Consider the following 18,878-nt stretch of genomic DNA (forward strand, 5'->3'; position numbering starts at 1 on the left):
TTATCCCATACGTCACTAGCTCATGGACTCTTGCTAATTACATGAAAGAAAACATAATTTATGTAAGAACTTACCTGATAAATTCATTTCTTTCATATTAGCAAGAGTCCATGAGGCCCACCCTTTTTTGTGGTGGTTATGATTTTTTTGTATAAAGCACAATTATTCCAATTCCTTATTTTTTATGCTTTCGCACTTTTTTCTTATCACCCCACTTCTTGGCTATTCGTTAAACTGATTTGTGGGTGTGGTGAGGGGTGTATTTATAGGCATTTTAAGGTTTGGGAAACTTTGCCCCTCCTGGTAGGAATGTATATCCCATACGTCACTAGCTCATGGACTCTTGCTAATATGAAAGAAATGAATTTATCAGGTAAGTTCTTACATAAATTATGTTTTGTAGTATCCTTTTAACATCTACTGATGTTTTGTATGTTTAGTATACAGATACACACAAACTATAGATATGCAAAAAAATAAAAAAATAATACATACAGAGTATAGACACATACACACAGTGTACTATATATCTTCCTATTGATGTTAAAATGAAATAGGGGAAAGATTATGCTGCTTTTTATTTATGAACTAAATTATCCTTTATTTGTAGTGATGAAAGTGATGATGAATTGGATGCGACCCCCCTAGTTCCAGAGTCTGAAGATCCTTCCACACAAGTGAAGGAGGAACCTATGTCTCCTTTGCTTGGGGAGCCTCCAGGACAAGGGAACTCCTGTCTGCTACCGACTCACTCAATCAATGGAGTGCTGCAACTAGGTAGATATAAGATGATTTCATCTTCTTTTGTACTAGGGCCTTACGGTAATAAACCCAGGTATGGAATTTACAAAGCCCGATACTCAGGATATGAAGAATTGGGGCATTATATATATTTTTTCCTCTTGGCATTGGAGGGGCAAGTAAATTGCAGGGCTTTTGTCTACCACTTTACTGTCCAGGCTGCACTTTTTAAAATCAATTTCTTTTTTCAAAATTAAGATATTATTGTTCCACTCTCTACTATCCCACTTAAAAAGCTGATCTACTGTCTTAAATAACAGGGAGACATGACACCTCCAGACACATTCCCCCTTAAAACACACCCCTCAAACACCCTTACACACACACACCCCAGATAATCTCCCACCTTTTCTGACACACTCCTCAGCATGCACATCCACAGAAAAACATGTCTCAATGTCCCAAACATAGTAATATCAGTGGAAACGTGCATCAGGAGAGATTAGCGTTTTACACATGAGCTGCAGATCATTTTAAAATGGTGGCTCATTGGCATCTAGAGTACACAAATTGAGGCTTATGCTTCGATATAAAGAGCAAATTTTCAAGGATGACATGTTAACATATCAGGAGCAAAATCAAATTAACAATGGCTAGAAAACCGCTTTCGCAGGGTTAAAATAATGGGACTTAGTTGTTGTGCTGCTGCTGAGGTATGTTCTCAATGCTGCTGTCTTGATTTCAAGTGAGATGATAAGTTAATAACAGCATTTTTTTTTGTGTAAAGTATTTTTCAAGTGCAACAAGTAGATTGGGTAGTCATTGTTGTCCCTTAGATTAGTGCATTAAAGGGACCCTAAACCCATTTTTTTTTCTTGCAGATAGAGCATGCAATTTTAAGCAACTTTCTTATTCACTCCTATTATCAATTTTTCTTCGTTCTCTTGCTATCTTTTAAAAAAAGCAGAAATGTGATTCATAGGAGCTGGTTCATTTTTGGTTGAGAACCTGAGTTATTCTTGCTTATTGGTGGGTAAATGTAAGCCTCCAATAAGCAAGTGCTATCCATGGTGCTGAACCTAAAATAGGCTGTCTGCTAAGATTTACATTCTTGCTTTTAAAATAAAGATAGCAAAAGAACAAAGAGAAATTGATATTAGGAGTTAATTAGAAAGATGATTAAAATGCCATGCTCTATTTGAATCATGAAAGAAAACAATTGGGTTCAGTGTCCCTTTTAAAAAAAATCCAAACCCTATCTACCTATCACCATTTAAATGTATTTGTTTTATTTTCTCCACAGAACCAAAGATTGAGAGAGGGAGCTTATACAACTTCTCAAAGCTAAAAAAAAGTAGAAAATGGTTAAAGGTGAGAACCAAATCGAAATTAAACGTGGTTATTTAAAATTATGGTGTATATCATTTTTTAAATTCTATTAGAATTTCTATTGTTTTATAATCCTGCCTATTGTGGGAAATAGCTGGTGTTGTTTTTATGTTCAGCCTACAGACATACACAAACAATAGATATGTGAAAGAAAATACAAATACAGAAAGAATACAGACATATATTCACAGATATACACATACCCATGTGACATGTTTTTGTATTTGTCACATGTGGACTTTCTTATTCTCTGGTAACAGTGTATGTATTTGTGTGTATGTATGTTTATATAGTAATATAATGTGGAAAAATAGCACTGTAGTTTACTACTTGGGAAACAGTCAAATTTGTTACTCGTCCATTGCAATTTCTTACTCGTTCTGGACTAGTGGTTTAGACATTTTGCAGCATTTTGAAACTGAGATTGCTTTCTGGACTCTCTAGGGAGTGTAGGGCAAGGTACAATTGATGCACATAAGCAAGAGGTGTTTACTGTCAACATTTTTCTTTCATGATTCAGACAGAGAATACAATTTTAAACAACATTCCAATTTACTTCTATTATATAATTTGCTTCATTCTTTAGATAGCCTTCGTTGAAGAAATAGCAATGCACATGGGTGAGCCAATCACACGAGGCATCTATGTGCAGCCACTAATCAGCAGCTACTGACCCTATTTTAGATATGCTTTTCAACAAAGGATATCAAGAGAATAAAGCAAATTAGATTCTAGAAGTAAATTGGAAAGTTGTTTAAAATGTATATGCTCTATCTGAATCATGAAAGAAAATACTGCGTTTCACGTCCCTTTAAATTAAAGTTAAAAATCCAGTAAGTGCAAAAAAATAAAAATATATATAAACAAATCATGTCATGGAAAGCTTCAACAAGTAAATAGAAGGGCTGTGCAAAATAATGAAAGCTATTTTTCCTCAGTTGTTTATAGTAAATTCTTATATAAAATCCCCCAGCAAATGTTTTATATGCATTGAACTGGTGATAGCTGGATGTTAAAGGCACAGTCAAATTTTCTGTGAGCTAAAAGTTTGAATTAAACTCCATCTAAAATATCACTAACATTCCGGATCTGATTTTAAAAAGACTTTACCATCCCTTTAATACTCTAAAGCTAGGCTTGGTATACTCACATGTTCTCTGGTCCTTGGTCTTCTGTGCTTTTTGTATTTTTATTTGGTAAACTTTCCTTTTTCTTTGTATTGATGTATATTGCAGTGTGCATTGATTAGCTTTCTTTATGCTGAAATCTGATTTTACTAGTAGGATATTTAAAGTGAAAGTAAATCCCAGCGTTTTGCAAACGCTAGGATTTACTATTGAAACAGATAAAGGGCACTTTCATTCATGAAGTATAAGATACTTCATGTAGAAAGCTCCTTTATTTTATTCAATCGATTGCCGCTCTTAGCTCCTACAGCAGCCCACGGCTAAAAAATGTTTTGGCTAAGAGGTGACGTTTCCACCTCTTAGCCAATAGCCGTGCGGTAAATCCTCTTAGCCAAATTTTTTTTTAGCCATGCGCTGCTGTAGGAGCTAAGAGCGGCGATCAGTTGAATCAAATAAAGGAGCTTTCTACATAAAGTATCTTATACTTCATGAATGAAAGTGCCCTTTATTTGTTTCAATAGTAAATCCTAGGATTTACTTTCACTTTAATGCTATTTTTCTCTTGTTAAGTGTATCCAGTCCACGGATCATCCATTACTGGTGGGATATTCTCCTTCCCAACAGGAAGTTGCAAGAGGATCACCCACAGCAGAGCTGCTATATAGCTCCTCCCCTAACTGCCATATCTAGTCATTCTCTTGCAACTCTCAACAAAGATGGACGTAGTAAGAGGAGAGTGGTGTATTATAGTTAGTTTCTTATCTTCAATCAAAAGTTTGTTATTTTTAAATGGTACCGGAGTGTACTGTTTTATCAAAGGCAGCATTAGAAGAAGAATCTGCCTGTGATTTCTATGATCTTAGCAGAAGTAACTAAGATCCATTGCCGTTCTCACATATTCTGAGGAGTGAGGTAACTTCAGAGAGGGAATGGCGTGCAGGTTTTCCTGCAATAAGGTATGTGCAGTAAACATATTTCTAGGGATGGAACTTGCTACAAAAATGCTGCTGATACCGGATTAATGTAAATTAAGCCTAAATGCAGTGATTTAATAGCGACTGGTATCAGGATTATTAACAGAGATACATACTCTTATAAAAGTGTAATATAAAACGTTTGCTGGCATGTTTAATCATTTTTATATATGCTTTGGTGATAAAACTTATTGGGGCCTAGTTTTTTCCACATGGCTGGCTTTATTTTGCCTAGAAACAGAGGCTTTCCACTGTTATAGTATAAAAGTTACAGTTGGTGCAGTTAAAATTACAAACTGTGACATTCAGCTCCCCTCAGCAGTCCCCTGCATGCTATAGGACATCTCTGATGGGCTCAAAAGGCTTCAAAAGTAGGAGCTGTGGCAGTTGTAATGACTCTTTATAAAACATATTTTTCGTTTTGTTAATCTGTTTTTTGTATTAAGGGGTTAATCATCCATTTGCAAGTGGGTGCAATGCTCTGCTAACTTGTTACATACACTGTAAAAACTTTGTTAGTGTAACTGCCTTTTTTCACTGTTATTTCAAATTTTGCCAAAATTTGTTTCTCTTAAAGGCACAGTAACGTTTTTTATATTGCTTGTTAACTTTGTTTAAAGTGTTTTCCAAGCTTGCTAGTCTCATTGCTAGTCTGTACAAACATGTCTGACACAGAGGAAACTACTTGTTCATTATGTTTAAAAGCCATGGTGGAGCCCCATAGGAAAATGTGTACTAAATGTATTGATTTCACCTTAAACAGTAAAGATCAGTCTTTATCTATAAAAGAATTGTCACCAGAGGGGTCTGTCGAGGGGGAAGTTATGCCGACTAACTCTCCCCACGTGTCGGACCCTTCGCCTCCCGCTCGAGGGACGCACGCTAATATGGCGCCAAGTACATCAGGGATGCCCATAGCGATTACTTTGCAGGACATGGCTGCAATCATGAATAATACCCTGTCACAGGTATTAGCCAGATTGCCTGAATTGAGAGGCAAGCGCGATAGCTCTGGGGTTAGACGAGATACAGATCGCGTAGATGCTGTAAGAGCCATGTCTGATACTGCGTCACAATATGCAGAACCTGAGAACGGAGAGCTTCAGTCTGTGGGTAACGTCTCTGAATCGGGGAGACCTGATTCAGAGATTTCTAATTTTAAATTTAAGCTTGAGAACTTCCGTGTGTTACTTGGGGAGGTATTAGCTGCTCTGAATAACTGTGACACAATTTCAGTGCCAGAGAAATTGTGTAGGCTGGATAAATACTATGCAGTGCCGGTGAGTACTGATATTTTTCCAATACCTAAAAGGCTTACAGAAATTATTAGTAAGGAGTGGGATAGACCCGGTGTGCCCTTTTCCCCACCTCCTATATTTAGAAAAATGTTTCCAATAGATGCCACTACACGGGACTTATGGCAGACAGTCCCTAAGGTGGAGGGAGCAGTTTCTACTTTAGCAAAGCGTACCACTATCCCGGTTGAGGACAGTTGTGCTTTTTCAGATCCAATGGATAAAAAATTAGAGGGTTACCTTAAGAAAATGTTTATTCAACAAGGTTTTTATTTTACAGCCCCTTGCATGCATTGCGCCTGTCACTGCTGCGGCGGCGTTCTGGTTTGAGGCCCTGGAAGAGGCCATCCATACAGCTCCATTGACTGAAATTATTGACAAGCTTAGAACACTTAAGCTAGCTAACTCATTTGTTTCTGATGCCATTGTTCATTTGACTAAACTAACGGCTAAGAATTCCGGATTCGCCATCCAGGCGCGTAGGGCGCTATGGCTTAATTCCTGGTCAGCTGATGTGACTTCAAAGTCTAAATTACTTAACATTCCTTTCAAGGGGCAGACCTTATTCGGGCCTGGTTTGAAAGAAATTATTGCTGACATTACTGGAGGTAAGGGTCATACCCTTCCTCAGGACAGGGCCAAATCAAGGGCCAAACAGTCTAATTTTCGTGCCTTTCGAAATTTCAAGGCAGGTGCAGGATCAGCTCCCTCTACTTCAAAACAAGAGGGAACTTTTCCTCAATCTAAGCAGGCCTGGAAACCTACCCAGTCCTGGAACAAGGGCAAGCAGGCCGAAAGCCTGCTACTGCCTCCAAGACAGCATGAAGGAGCGGCCCCCTATCCGACAACGGATCTAGTAGGGGGCAGACTCTCTCTCTTTGCCCAGGCGTGGGCAAGAGATGTTCAGGATCCCTGGGCGTTGGAGATCATATCTCAGGGATATCTTCTGGACTTCAAAGCTTCTCCCCCACAAGGGAGATTTCACCTTTCAAGATTATCTGCAAACCAGATAAAGAAAGAGGCATTCCTAAGCTGCGTGCAAGACCTCCTTGTAATGGGAGTGATCCATCCAGTTCCGCGGACGGAACAAGGACAGGGGTTTTATTCAAATCTGTTTGTGATTCCCAAAAAAGAGGGAACCTTCAGACCAATTTTGGATCTAAAGATCCTAAACAAATTCCTCAGAGTTCCATCATTCAAGATGGAAACTATTCGAACCATTTTACCCATGATCCAAGAGGGTCAGTACATGACCACAGTGGACTTAAAGGATGCCTACCTTCGCATTCTGATCCACAAGAATCATCATCGGTTCCTGAGGTTTGCCTTTCTAGACAGGCATTACCAGTTTGTAGCTCTTCCATTCGGGTTGGCTACAGCCCCAAGAATTTTTATAAAGGTTCTGGGCTCACTTCTGGCGGTTCTAAGACCGCGAGGCATAGCGGTGGCTCCTTACCTAGACGACATCCTGATACAGGCGTCAAGCTTTCAAATTGCCAAGTCTCATACAGAGATAGTTCTGGCATTTCTGAGGTTGCATGGGTGGAAAGTGAACAAAGAAAAGAGTTCTCTATCTCCTCTCACAAGGGTTTCATTCCTAGGGACTCTGATAGATTCTATAGAAATGAAAATTTACCTGACGGAGTCCAGGTTATCAAAACTTCTAAATGCTTGCCGTGTTCTTCACTCCATTCCGCGCCCCACGGTGGCTCAGTGCCTGGAAGTAATCGGCTTAATGGTAGCGGCGATGGACATAGTGCCATTTGCGCGCCTGCATCTCAGACCGCTGCAATTATGCATGCTCAGTCAGTGGAATGGGGATTACACAGATTTGTCCCCTCTACTAAATCTGGATCAGGAAACCAGATATTCTCTTCTCTGGTGGTTATCTCGGGTCCATCTGTTCAAAGGTATGACCTTTCGCAGGCCAGATTGGACCATTGTAACAACAGACGCCAGCCTTCTAGGTTGGGGTGCAGTCTGGAACTCCCTGAAGGCTCAGGGTTCATGGACTCAGGAGGAGAAACTCCTCCCAATAAATATTCTAGAGTTAAGAGCAATATTCAATGCTCTTCTAGCTTGGCCTCAGTTAGCAACACTGAGGTTCATCAGATTTCAGTCGGACAACATCACGACTGTGGCTTACATCATCCATCAAGGGGGGACCAGGAGTTCCCTAGCGATGTCAGAAGTCTCCAAGATAATTCGCTGGGCAGAGACTCACTCTTGCCACCTATCAGCGATCCATATCCCAGGGGTAGAGAACTGGGAGGCGGATTTTCTAAGTCGTCAGACTTTTCATCCGGGGGAGTGGGAACTCCATCCGGAGGTGTTTGCTCAATTTGTTCTCCGTTGGGGCAAACCAGAACTGGATCTCATGGCGTCTCGCCAGAACGCCAAGCTTCCTTGTTACGGATCCAGGTCCAGGGACCCAGAAGCGGCACTGATAGATGCTCTAGCAGCGCCTTGGTTCTTCAACCTGGCCTATGTGTTTCCACCGTTTCCTCTGCTCCCTCGTCTGATTGCCAAAATCAAACAAGAGAGAGCATCGGTGATATTGATAGCGCCTGCGTGGCCACGCAGGACCTGGTATGCAGACCTAGTGGACATGTCATCCTTTCCACCATGGACTCTGCCTCTGAGACAAGACCTTCTAATACAAGGTCCTTTCATTCATCCGAATCTACTTTCTCTGAGACTGACTGCATGGAGATTGAACGCTTGATCCTATCAAAGTGTGGCTTCTCCGAGTCAGTAATTGATACCTTAATACAGGCACGGAAGCCTGTCACCAGCAAAATTTACCACAAGATTTGGCGTAAATATCTTCATTGGTGTGAATCCAAGAATTACTCATGGAGTAGGGTTAGGATTCCTAGGATATTGTCCTTCCTCCAAGAGGGTTTGGACAAAGGACTATCAGCTAGTTCTTTAAAGGGACAGATTTCTGCTCTGTCTATTCTTTTACACAAGCGTCTGGCAGAAGTTCCAGACGTTCAGGCATTTTGTCAGACTTTAGTTAGGATTAAGCCTGTGTTTAAACCTGTTGCTCCCCCATGGAGCTTAAACTTGGTTCTTAAAGTTCTTCAAGGGGTTCCGTTTGAACCCCTTCATTCTATTGATATCAAACTTCTATCATGGAAAGTTCTTTTTCTGATGGCTATTTCCTCGGCTCGAAGAGTCTCGGAGTTATCTGCCTTACATTGTGATTCTCCTTATCTGATCTTTCATTCAGATAAAGTAGTTCTGCGTACAAAACCTGGGTTTTTACCTAAGGTGGTTTCAATCAAGAGATTGTTGTTCCATCATTATGCCCTAATTCTTCTTCAAAGAAGGAACATCTTTTGCATAATCTAGACGTAGTCCGTGCATTGAAGTTTTACTTGCAGGCTACTAAAGATTTTCGCCAAACATCTCACCTGTTTGTTATTTACTCTGGACAGAGGAGAGGTCAAAAGGCCTCGGCAACCTCTCTTTCTTTTTGGCTTCGGAGTATAATCCGTTTAGCATATGAGACTGCTGGACAGCAGCCCCCTGAAAGAATTACAGCTCATTCTACTAGAGCTGTGGCTTCCACCTGGGCCTTTAAAAATTAGGCCTCTGTTGAACAGATTTGCAAGGCTGCGACTTGGTCTTCGCTTCATACCTTTTCAAAATTTTACACATTTGATACTTTTGCTTCTTCGGAGGCTGTTTTTGGGAGAAAGGTTCTACAGGCAGTGGTTCCTTCCGTTTAAGTTCCTGTCTTGTCCCTCCCATCATCCGTGTACTTAAGCTTTGGTATTGGTATCCCACCAGTAATGGATGATCCGTGGACTGGATACACTTAACAAGAGAAAACATAATTTATGCTTACCTGATAAATTTATTTCTCTTGTAGTGTATCCAGTCCACGGCCCGCCCTGTCCTTTTAAGGCAGGTCTAAATTTTAATTAAACTTCAGTCACCACTGCACCCTATGGTTTCTCCTTTCTCTGCTTTTTTCGGTCGAATGACTGGATATGACAGTTAGGGGAGGAGCTATATAGCAGCTCTGCTGTGGGTGATCCTCTTGCAACTTCCTGTTGGGAAGGAGAATATCCCACCAGTAATGGATGATCCGTGGACTGGATACACTACAAGAGAAATACATTTATCAGGTAAGCATAAATTATGTTATTCATTGATTGCATGGGAGGTTTACATTGGCTACTAAGTTCTGCTTCCTATTTGATTTTAATATCTTTATACATTTGGGGCCTTTTACAAATTATGGACAATTTGAATAATATAATAATATATTTCTAGTGCTACAAAAGAACAGGACTTTGTCAGAATGAATAGGAAGGGAAATATATATAGTGATCAATTATGATGGAATAACATAGAGCAAGACAGGACATATCCTTGGGGACAGGGAGCCATAGAACTCTACTTCTGGCTACTAATTTTTTTTGGTTTCTACTATTTACAAAATTACAAAATCATCCCATGTTTCCTACAATTTGATAGGTTCTATACTGGGGATCTGTTTATATATATATATATATATATATATATATATATATATATATATATATATATATATATATATATATATATATATATATGTTTTTAAACAGAAGACAGGCACTTTCTATTGCAGTGTTGTTGAGATTACCTTCTTATATTATAACATTCTGCTATCCAAAGCACAAAATACACTGCTATTGAGAGATATAACATACTTTTTTTTTTTTTAACCTGACAACTTTATTCTGAAAGATTTTATATTCCTTCTATCAACAGAACATCCTGCTGAGTGAAGACTCTAGTGATACAGACTCCCAAAGTGATGATGAGGAGGAGTATTCACTTTCTAAAGAGGAGCTGCATGACATGCTGAGATTGCACAAGTACAAAAAACTACATCAAAGCAAGTATCACAAGGATAAGGAGGTGAGGGTGCCAGGATGTGTCACATTTTAACTACTTTACCATGATCAGAAGAAATCACACAAGCTCATAATTCATTGGCTTTCCTCTTCTGTTTGATTGGTTCTTGCATTTCGTATAGGAAATATCTCCTTTTTTATCACTATATTTCCCTTCTACTTATTTGAAGAATGATTTACTGTCTGCAAAATAACGATCCTTTCGGTAATTTCATAGCATAAATGTTTTTGTAACTTGTCTCTTTAGCAAAGAAAATTCTTTAATGTATATAGCATTTATGTTATATACTCACTCCTGCTTTGCCACAGTGTTTTAAAGCCAAAATGTTTTTGATCAACTCACCCTCCAGTCAGAATAAAGATCAATATGAGTTTACCCAGAATTCTCAGAGAAGCGCAGACCATGGGGTAGATTTATCATACCCCGGGCGGACATGATTCGCTATAGCGAATCATGTCCGCCCTGCATCGCTGAATGTCAACAGCATAAGCTGTCGGCATTTAACATTGCACAAGCAGTTCTGGTGAATTGCTTGTTCAATGCAGCCCCCTGCAGATTTGTGGCCAATCGGCCGCTAGCAGGGGGTGTCAATCAACCCGATCGTATTCGATCGGATTGATGTCCGCAGCCTCAGAGGAGGTGAATGAGTTAAGGAACAGCGGTCTTTAGACCGCTGCTTCTTAACTCTTGTTTCCGGTCCCCTTCGGGCCGTGATAAATCGGCCCCTATTATCTGTTTTGCACTGTTTCTGCTCAGTCTGTTATTTTTGGGTTGCTGTTTATGTGCTATACAAGCAGTTAGAATGTATAGATTGTTTAAGAATACTATATTTAGAATTATGTTTAGATGCCAACTTTTTTCTCAACATATTGGTATTCACAGTTGTCTGGAATAGGGTCAACCATCTTAAATCACAAAAAACTGTCAAACACAGTCTTATGAGTGTTTTTCTTGTTTTTCAGCTGCAGCAGTATCAGTATTATAGTGCTGGCCTACTTTCTACATATGATCCATACTATGAGCAACAAAAGCACTTTCTTGGGCCCAAAAAGAAAAAAATAAAAGAAGAGAAGAAATTTAAAGGTGAATTTTGCTCTTTTACACTTGACTGTTGGTTACAATATGTTTAATGGTATGCAAAAAAAAAAAAAAGGGTCGTTAAACACAAACATAAATTACCACCAGTGGTTCTACTTTGTGTGGAAATAAATTTATCTATCACTAAGTATAGATTTGTTCTTAGTGTGAATTAATCAAATACCACTTTTGCAACTTTTGAAGACTTGTGTATAGTGCAGTGTAGTATGGTTGAAGAGCACTATACTTTAGAATTGTTTCTCCCTTTTCATCAGCCAAACTAAAAAAAGTGAAGAAGAGGAGACGGAGAGAAGAGGAACTGTCTGAGGATGAGCTGCCAAGGCGGCACCACCACACAAAATTGTTTGCAAAGTTCTCCCATGATGCGCCAACACCGATTGGCAAGAAAAAGCACTTGACACTGGAACAGCTGAATGCTCGAAGAAGGAAAGTCTGGCTTACAATTGTCAAGAAAGAGTTGCCAAAGGTGAGAATTAGAAACATTGGTGTTCTCATAGTAAACTGGAAACCGTGGGCGAATTTGGTTAAATAAGCTTTTTTTTTTTAAATGGGGGCTCATATAAATAAATATAATTTCCTTGCCTTTCCTTTTGTCTTTTAGAGCAATTTTGACCTGTCAGTGAAAGTATGAATTCATTGCGTAGTAAATTCATTTCTTTTTAATTTACAAAACTAAGGGGGGAAAAATAATGTATGAAATTTTCAGTTCAATATCATGACATAACCTCTTCTAAAAAAAAATACGAGCGTGCAGAAAATCCCAATTTAAATTTCTTTACAATTACTGGGTTTAACTGCTTATTTAACATGGTCTGTTTATGTGGATCTTTTTTTTATTTTTTTAATTCATATTCCAGGCCTACAAGCAAAAAGTGTCAGCCCGCAACTTGTTGTTAACAAATAGCAAAAAGGTGAGCAATTATTTATGTTTTTTTAAACACTTGTTTCTCCAACATAGGTGTGTCCGGTCCACGGCGTCATCCTTACTTGTGGGATATTCTCTTCCCCAACAGGAAATGGCAAAGAGCCCAGCAAAGCTGGTCACATGATCCCTCCTAGGCTCCGCCTACCCCAGTCATTCTCTTTGCCGTTGTACAGGCAACATCTCCACGGAGATGGCTTAGAGTTTTTTAGTGTTTAACTGTAGTTTTTCATTATTCAATCAAGAGTTTGTTATTTTCAAATAGTGCTGGTACGTACTATTTACTCAGAAACAGAAAAGAGATGAAGAATTCTGTTTGTATGAGGAAAATGATTTTAGCAACCGTAACTAAAATCCATGGCTGTTCCACACAGGACTGTTGAGAGCATTAACTTCAGTTGGGGGAACAGTTTGCAGTCCTTTGCTGCTTGAGGTATGACACATTCTAACAAGACGATGTAATGCTGGAAGCTGTCATTTTCCCTATGGGATCCGGTAAGCCATGTTTATTACGATTGTAAATAAGGGCTTCACAAGGGCTTATTTAGACTGTAGACATTTTTTGGGCTAAATCGATTGATATTAACACTTATTTAGCCTTGAGGAATCATTTATTCTGGGTATTTTGATATAATTATATCGGCAGGCACTGTTTTAGACACCTTATTCTTTAGGGGCTTTCCCAAAGCATAGGCAGAGTCTCATTTTCGCGCCGGTGTTGCGCACTTGTTTTTGAGCATGCAGTCGCATGTGAGAGGAGCTCTGATACTGATAAAAGACTTCTGAAGGCATCATTTGGTATCGTATTCCCCTTGGGTTTGGTTGGGTCTCAGCAAAGCAGATACCAGGGACTGTAAAGGGGTTAAAGCTTAAAACGGCTCCGGTTCCGTTATTTTAAGGGTTAAAGCTTCCAAAATTGGTGTGCAATATTTTCAAGGCTTTAAGACACTGTGGTGAAAGTTTGGTGAATTTTGAACAATTCCTTCATGTTTTTTCGCAATTGCAGTAATAAAGTGTGTTCAGTTTAAAATTTAAAGTGACAGTAACGGTTTTATTTCAAAACGTTTTTTGTACTTTCTTATCAAGTTTATGCCTGTTTAACATGTCTGAACTACCAGATAGACTGTGTTCTGAATGTGGGGAAGCCAGAATTCCTATTCATTTAAATAAATGTGATTTATGTGATAATGACAATGATGCCCAAGATGATTCCTCAAGTGAGGGGAGTAAGCATGGTACTGCATCATTCCCTCCTTCGTCTACACGAGTCTTGCCCACTCAGGAGGCCCCTAGTACATCTAGCGCGCCAATACTCCTTACTATGCAACAATTAACGGCTGTAATGGATAATTCTGTCAAAAACATTTTAGCCAAAATGAACCCTTGTCAGCGTAAGCGTGGATGCTCTGTTTTAGTTACTGAAGAGCATGACGACGCTGATATTAATATCTCTGAAGGGCCCCTAACCCAATCTGAGGGAGCCAGGGAGGTTTTGTCTGAGGGAGACGGAATCTGATGTGATTACTTTTAAATTTAAATTGGAACATCTCCGCATTTTGCTTAAGGAGGTATTATCCACTCTGGATGATTGTGAAAATTTGGTCATCCCAGAGAAACTATGTAAAATGGACAAGTTCCTAGAGGTGCCGGGGCTCCCAGAAGCTTTTCCTATACCCAAGCGGGTGGCGGACATTGTTAATAAAGAATGGGAAAGGCCCGGTATTCCTTTCGTCCCTCCCCCCATATTTAAAAAATTGTTTCCTATGGTCGACCCCAGAAAGGACTTATGGCAGTCAGTCCCCAAGGTCGAGGGAGCGGTTTCTACTTTAAACAAACGCACCACTATTCCCATAGAGGATAGTTGTGCTTTCAAAGATCCTATGGATAAAAAATTAGAAGGTTTGCTTAAAAAGATGTTTGTTCAGCAGGGTTACCTTCTACAACCCATTTCATGCATTGTCCCTGTCACTACAGCCGCATATTTCTGGTTTGATGAACTGATTAAGGTGCTCGATAGTGACTCTCCTCCTTATGAGGAGATTATGGACAGAGTCAATGCTCTCAAATTGGCTAATTCTTTCACTCTAGACGCCTCTTTGCAATTGGCTAAGTTAGCGGCTAAGAATTCTGGGTTTGCTATTGTGGCGCGCAGAGCGCTTTGGTTGAAATCTTGGTCGGCTGATGCGTCTTCCAAGAACAAGCTACTAAACATTCCTTTCAAGGGGAAAACGCTGTTTGGTCCTGACTTGAAAGAGATTATCTCTGATATCACTGGGGGTAAGGGCCATGCCCTTCCTCAGGATCGGCCTTTCAAGGCAAAAAATAGACCTAATTTTCGTCCCTTTCGTAAAAACGGACCAGCCCAAGGTGCTACGTCCTCTAAGCAAGAGGGTAATACTTCTCAGGCCAAGCCAGCTTGGAGACCAATGCAAGGCTGGAACAAGGGAAAGCAGGCAAAGAAACCTGCCACTGCTACCAAGACAGCATGAAATATCGGCCCCCGATCCGGGACCGGATCTGGTGGGGGGCAGACTCTCTCTCTTCGCTCAGGCTTGGGCAAGAGATGTTCTGGATCCTTGGGCGCTAGAAATAGTCTCCCAGGGTTATCTTCTGGAATTCAAGGGACTTCCCCCAAGGGGAAGGTTCCACAGGTCTCAGTTGTCTTCAGACCACATAAAAAGACAGGCGTTCTTACATTGTGTAGAAGACCTGTTAAAAATGGGAGTGATTCATCCTGTTCCATTGAGAGAACAAGGGATGGGGTTCTACTCCAATCTGTTCATAGTTCCCAAAAAAGAGGGAACGTTCAGACCGATCCTAGATCTCAAGATCTTAAACAAATTTCTCAAGGTCCCATCTTTCAAGATGGAAACCATTCGAACTATCCTTCCTTCCATCCAGGAAGGTCAATTCATGACCACGGTGGATTTAAAGGATGCGTATCTACATATTCCTATCCACAAGGAACATCATCGGTTCCTAAGGTTTGCATTCCTGGACAAACATTACCAGTTCGTGGCGCTTCCTTTCGGATTAGCCACTGCTCCAAGGATTTTCACAAAGGTACTAGGGTCCCTTCTAGCTGTGCTAAGACCAAGGGGCATTGCAGTTGTACCTTACCTGGACGACATTCTGATTCAAGCGTCGTCCCTCCCTCGAGCAAAGGCTCACACGGACATCGTCCTGGCCTTTCTCAGATCGCACGGCTGGAAAGTGAACGTGGAAAAGAGTTCTCTATCCCCGTCAACAAGGGTTCCCTTCTTGGGAACAATTATAGACTCCTCAGAAATGAGGATTTTTCTAACAGAGGCCAGAAAGACAAAGCTTCTGGACTCTTGTCGAATACTTCATTCCGTTCCTCTTCCTTCCGTAGCTCAGTGCATGGAAGTGATCGGGTTGATGGTAGCGACAATGGACATAGTTCCTTTTGCGCGCATTCATCTAAGACCATTACAACTGTGCATGCTCAGTCAGTGGAATGGGGACTATACAGACTTGTCTCCAAGGATACAAGTAAATCAGAGGACCAGAGACTCACTCCGTTGGTGGCTGTCCCTGGACAACCTGTCACGAGGGATGACATTCCACAGACCAGAGTGGGTCATTGTCACGACCGACGCCAGTCTGATGGGCTGGGGCGCGGTCTGGGGATCCCTGAAAGCTCAGGGTCTTTGGTCTCGGGAAGAATCTCTTCTACCGATAAATATTCTGGAACTGAGAGCGATATTCAAGGCTCTCAAGGCTTGGCCTCAGCTAGCGGGGACCAAGTTCATACGGTTTCAATCAGACAACATGACGACTGTTGCGTACATCAACCATCAGGGGGGAACAAGGAGTTCCCTAGCGATGGAAGAAGTGACCAAGATTATTCTATGGGCGGAGTCTCACTCCTGCCACCTGTCTGCTATCCACATCCCGGGAGTGGAAAATTGGGAAGCGGATTTTCTGAGTCGTCAGACATTGCATCCGGGGGAGTGGGAACTCCATCCGGAAATCTTTGCCCAAGTCACTCAACTTTGGGGCATTCCAGACATGGATCTGATGGCCTCTCGTCAGAACTTCAAAGTTCCTTGCTACGGGTCCAGATCCAGGGATCCCAAGGCGGCTCTAGTGGATGCACTAGTAGCACCTTGGACCTTCAAACTAGCTTATGTGTTCCCGCCGTTTCCTCTCATCCCCAGGCTGGTAGCCAGGATCAATCAGGAGAGGGCGTCGGTGATCTTGATAGCTCCTGCGTGGCCACGCAGGACTTGGTATGCAGATCTGGTGAATATGTCATCGGCTCCACCTTGGAAGCTACCTTTGAGACGAGACCTTCTTGTTCAGGGTCCGTTCGAACATCCGAATCTGGTTTCACTCCAGCTGACTGCTTGGAGATTGAACGCTTGATTTTATCGAAGCGAGGTTTCTCAGATTCTGTTATCGATACTCTTGTTCAGGCCAGAAAGCCTGTAACTAGAAAGATTTACCACAAAATTTGGAAAAAATATATCTGTTGGTGTGAATCTAAAGGATTCCCTTGGGACAAGGTTAAGATTCCTAGGATTCTATCCTTCCTTCAAGAAGGATTGGAAAAAGGATTATCGGCAAGTTCCCTGAAGGGACAGATTTCTGCCTTGTCGGTGTTACTTCACAAAAAACTGGCAGCTGTGCCAGATGTTCAAGCCTTTGTTCAGGCTCTGGTTAGAATCAAGCCTGTTTACAAACCTTTGACTCCTCCTTGGAGTCTCAATCTAGTTCTTTCAGTTCTTCAGGGGGTTCCGTTTGAACCCTTACATTCCGTTGATATTAAGTTATTATCTTGGAAAGTTTTGTTTTTAGTTGCAATTTCTTCTGCTAGAAGAGTTTCAGAGTTATCTGCTCTGCAGTGTTCTCCTCCTTATCTGGTGTTCCATGCAGATAAGGTGGTTTTACGTACTAAACCTGGTTTTCTTCCAAAAGTTGTTTCTAACAAAAACATTAACCAGGAGATTATCGTACCTTCTCTGTGTCCGAAACCAGTTTCAAAGAAGGAACGCTTGTTGCACAATTTGGATGTTGTTCGCGCTCTAAAATTCTATTTAGATGCTACAAAGGATTTTAGACAAACATCTTCCCTGTTTGTTGTTTATTCAGGTAAAAGGAGAGGTCAAAAAGCAACTTCTACCTCTCTCTCTTTTTGGATTAAAAGCATCATCAGATTGGCTTACGAGACTGCCGGACGGCAGCCTCCCGAAAGAATCACGGCTCATTCCACTAGGGCTGTGGCTTCCACATGGGCCTTCAAGAACGAGGCTTCTGTTGATCAGATATGTAGGGCAGCGACTTGGTCTTCACTGCACACTTTTACCAAATTTTACAAGTTTGATACTTTTGCTTCTTCTGAGGCTATTTTTGGGAGAAAGGTTTTGCAAGCCGTGGTGCCTTCCATTTAGGTGACCTGATTTGCTCCCTCCCTTCATCCGTGTCCTAAAGCTTTGGTATTGGTTCCCACAAGTAAGGATGACGCCGTGGACCGGACACACCTATGTTGGAGAAAACAGAATTTATGTTTACCTGATAAATTTCTTTCTCCAACGGTGTGTCCGGTCCACGGCCCGCCCTGGTTTTTTAATCAGGTCTGATAATTTATTTTCTTTAACTACAGTCACCACGGTACCATATGGTTTCTCCTATGCTATTATTCCTCCTTAACGTCGGTCGAATGACTGGGGTAGGCGGAGCCTAGGAGGGATCATGTGACCAGCTTTGCTGGGCTCTTTGCCATTTCCTGTTGGGGAAGAGAATATCCCACAAGTAAGGATGACGCCGTGGACCGGACACACCGTTGGAGAAAGAAATTTATCAGGTAAACATAAATTCTGTTTTTTTTTACCTTGTACTGTGTAATATTTTATTTTAAATGCCATGACGTGGTAAATATTTATAATAAATATAATCTCATTTATCGCATTATTATTATTTTATTCTATGATGGCACTCAAATGTATTTTAAAATTTTTGAGGGACTCGTCAGCAAGTTATGTATGTTCTTTCTCATCATATTAGTTATAAGAAAGCACAATAATTTAGCTAGCTGATCAATACATTTACACCAAAATAGTTGCGTTCTGTTCTCTTCCTTAGGGCTTAATCTGTATTGATCTTCAATATTATTAAGTTAGAATATTTATAATCCAGTAGCATTTAATTGATGCCCATTCCTTCTTTCCAGCTGGCTCACCAGTGCATGCGAGAAGTGCGACGTGCAGCCATCCAGGCACAAAAGAATTGTAAGGAGACTCTGCCTCGGGCACGGAGGTTGACCAAAGAAATGCTTCTGTACTGGAAAAAATATGACAAAGTGGAGAAAGAACATCGCAAGAGAGCAGAGAAAGAAGCCTTGGAACAGCGCAAACTAGACGAGGAAATGAGAGAGGTCTGTACTCAAATTAATATG

General features: G+C 40.8%; 1 protein-coding gene across 1 annotated transcript in view; it reads left to right on the forward strand.

The window, feature by feature from the left end:
• Positions 1-18,878, forward strand: part of INO80 (INO80 complex ATPase subunit) — a 396,744-nt gene that overhangs the window by 52,733 nt on the left and 325,133 nt on the right. The window contains 7 exon segments of the mRNA XM_053711738.1: positions 611-777; positions 2,045-2,112; positions 10,294-10,443; positions 11,403-11,523; positions 11,793-12,004; positions 12,396-12,449; positions 18,654-18,857. Of these exon segments, the coding sequence (XP_053567713.1) occupies positions 611-777; positions 2,045-2,112; positions 10,294-10,443; positions 11,403-11,523; positions 11,793-12,004; positions 12,396-12,449; positions 18,654-18,857 (976 nt within the window).

The sequence above is a fragment of the Bombina bombina genome, chromosome 1 (assembly GCF_027579735.1).
Source record: "Bombina bombina isolate aBomBom1 chromosome 1, aBomBom1.pri, whole genome shotgun sequence".
Classification (NCBI taxonomy): domain Eukaryota; kingdom Metazoa; phylum Chordata; class Amphibia; order Anura; family Bombinatoridae; genus Bombina; species Bombina bombina.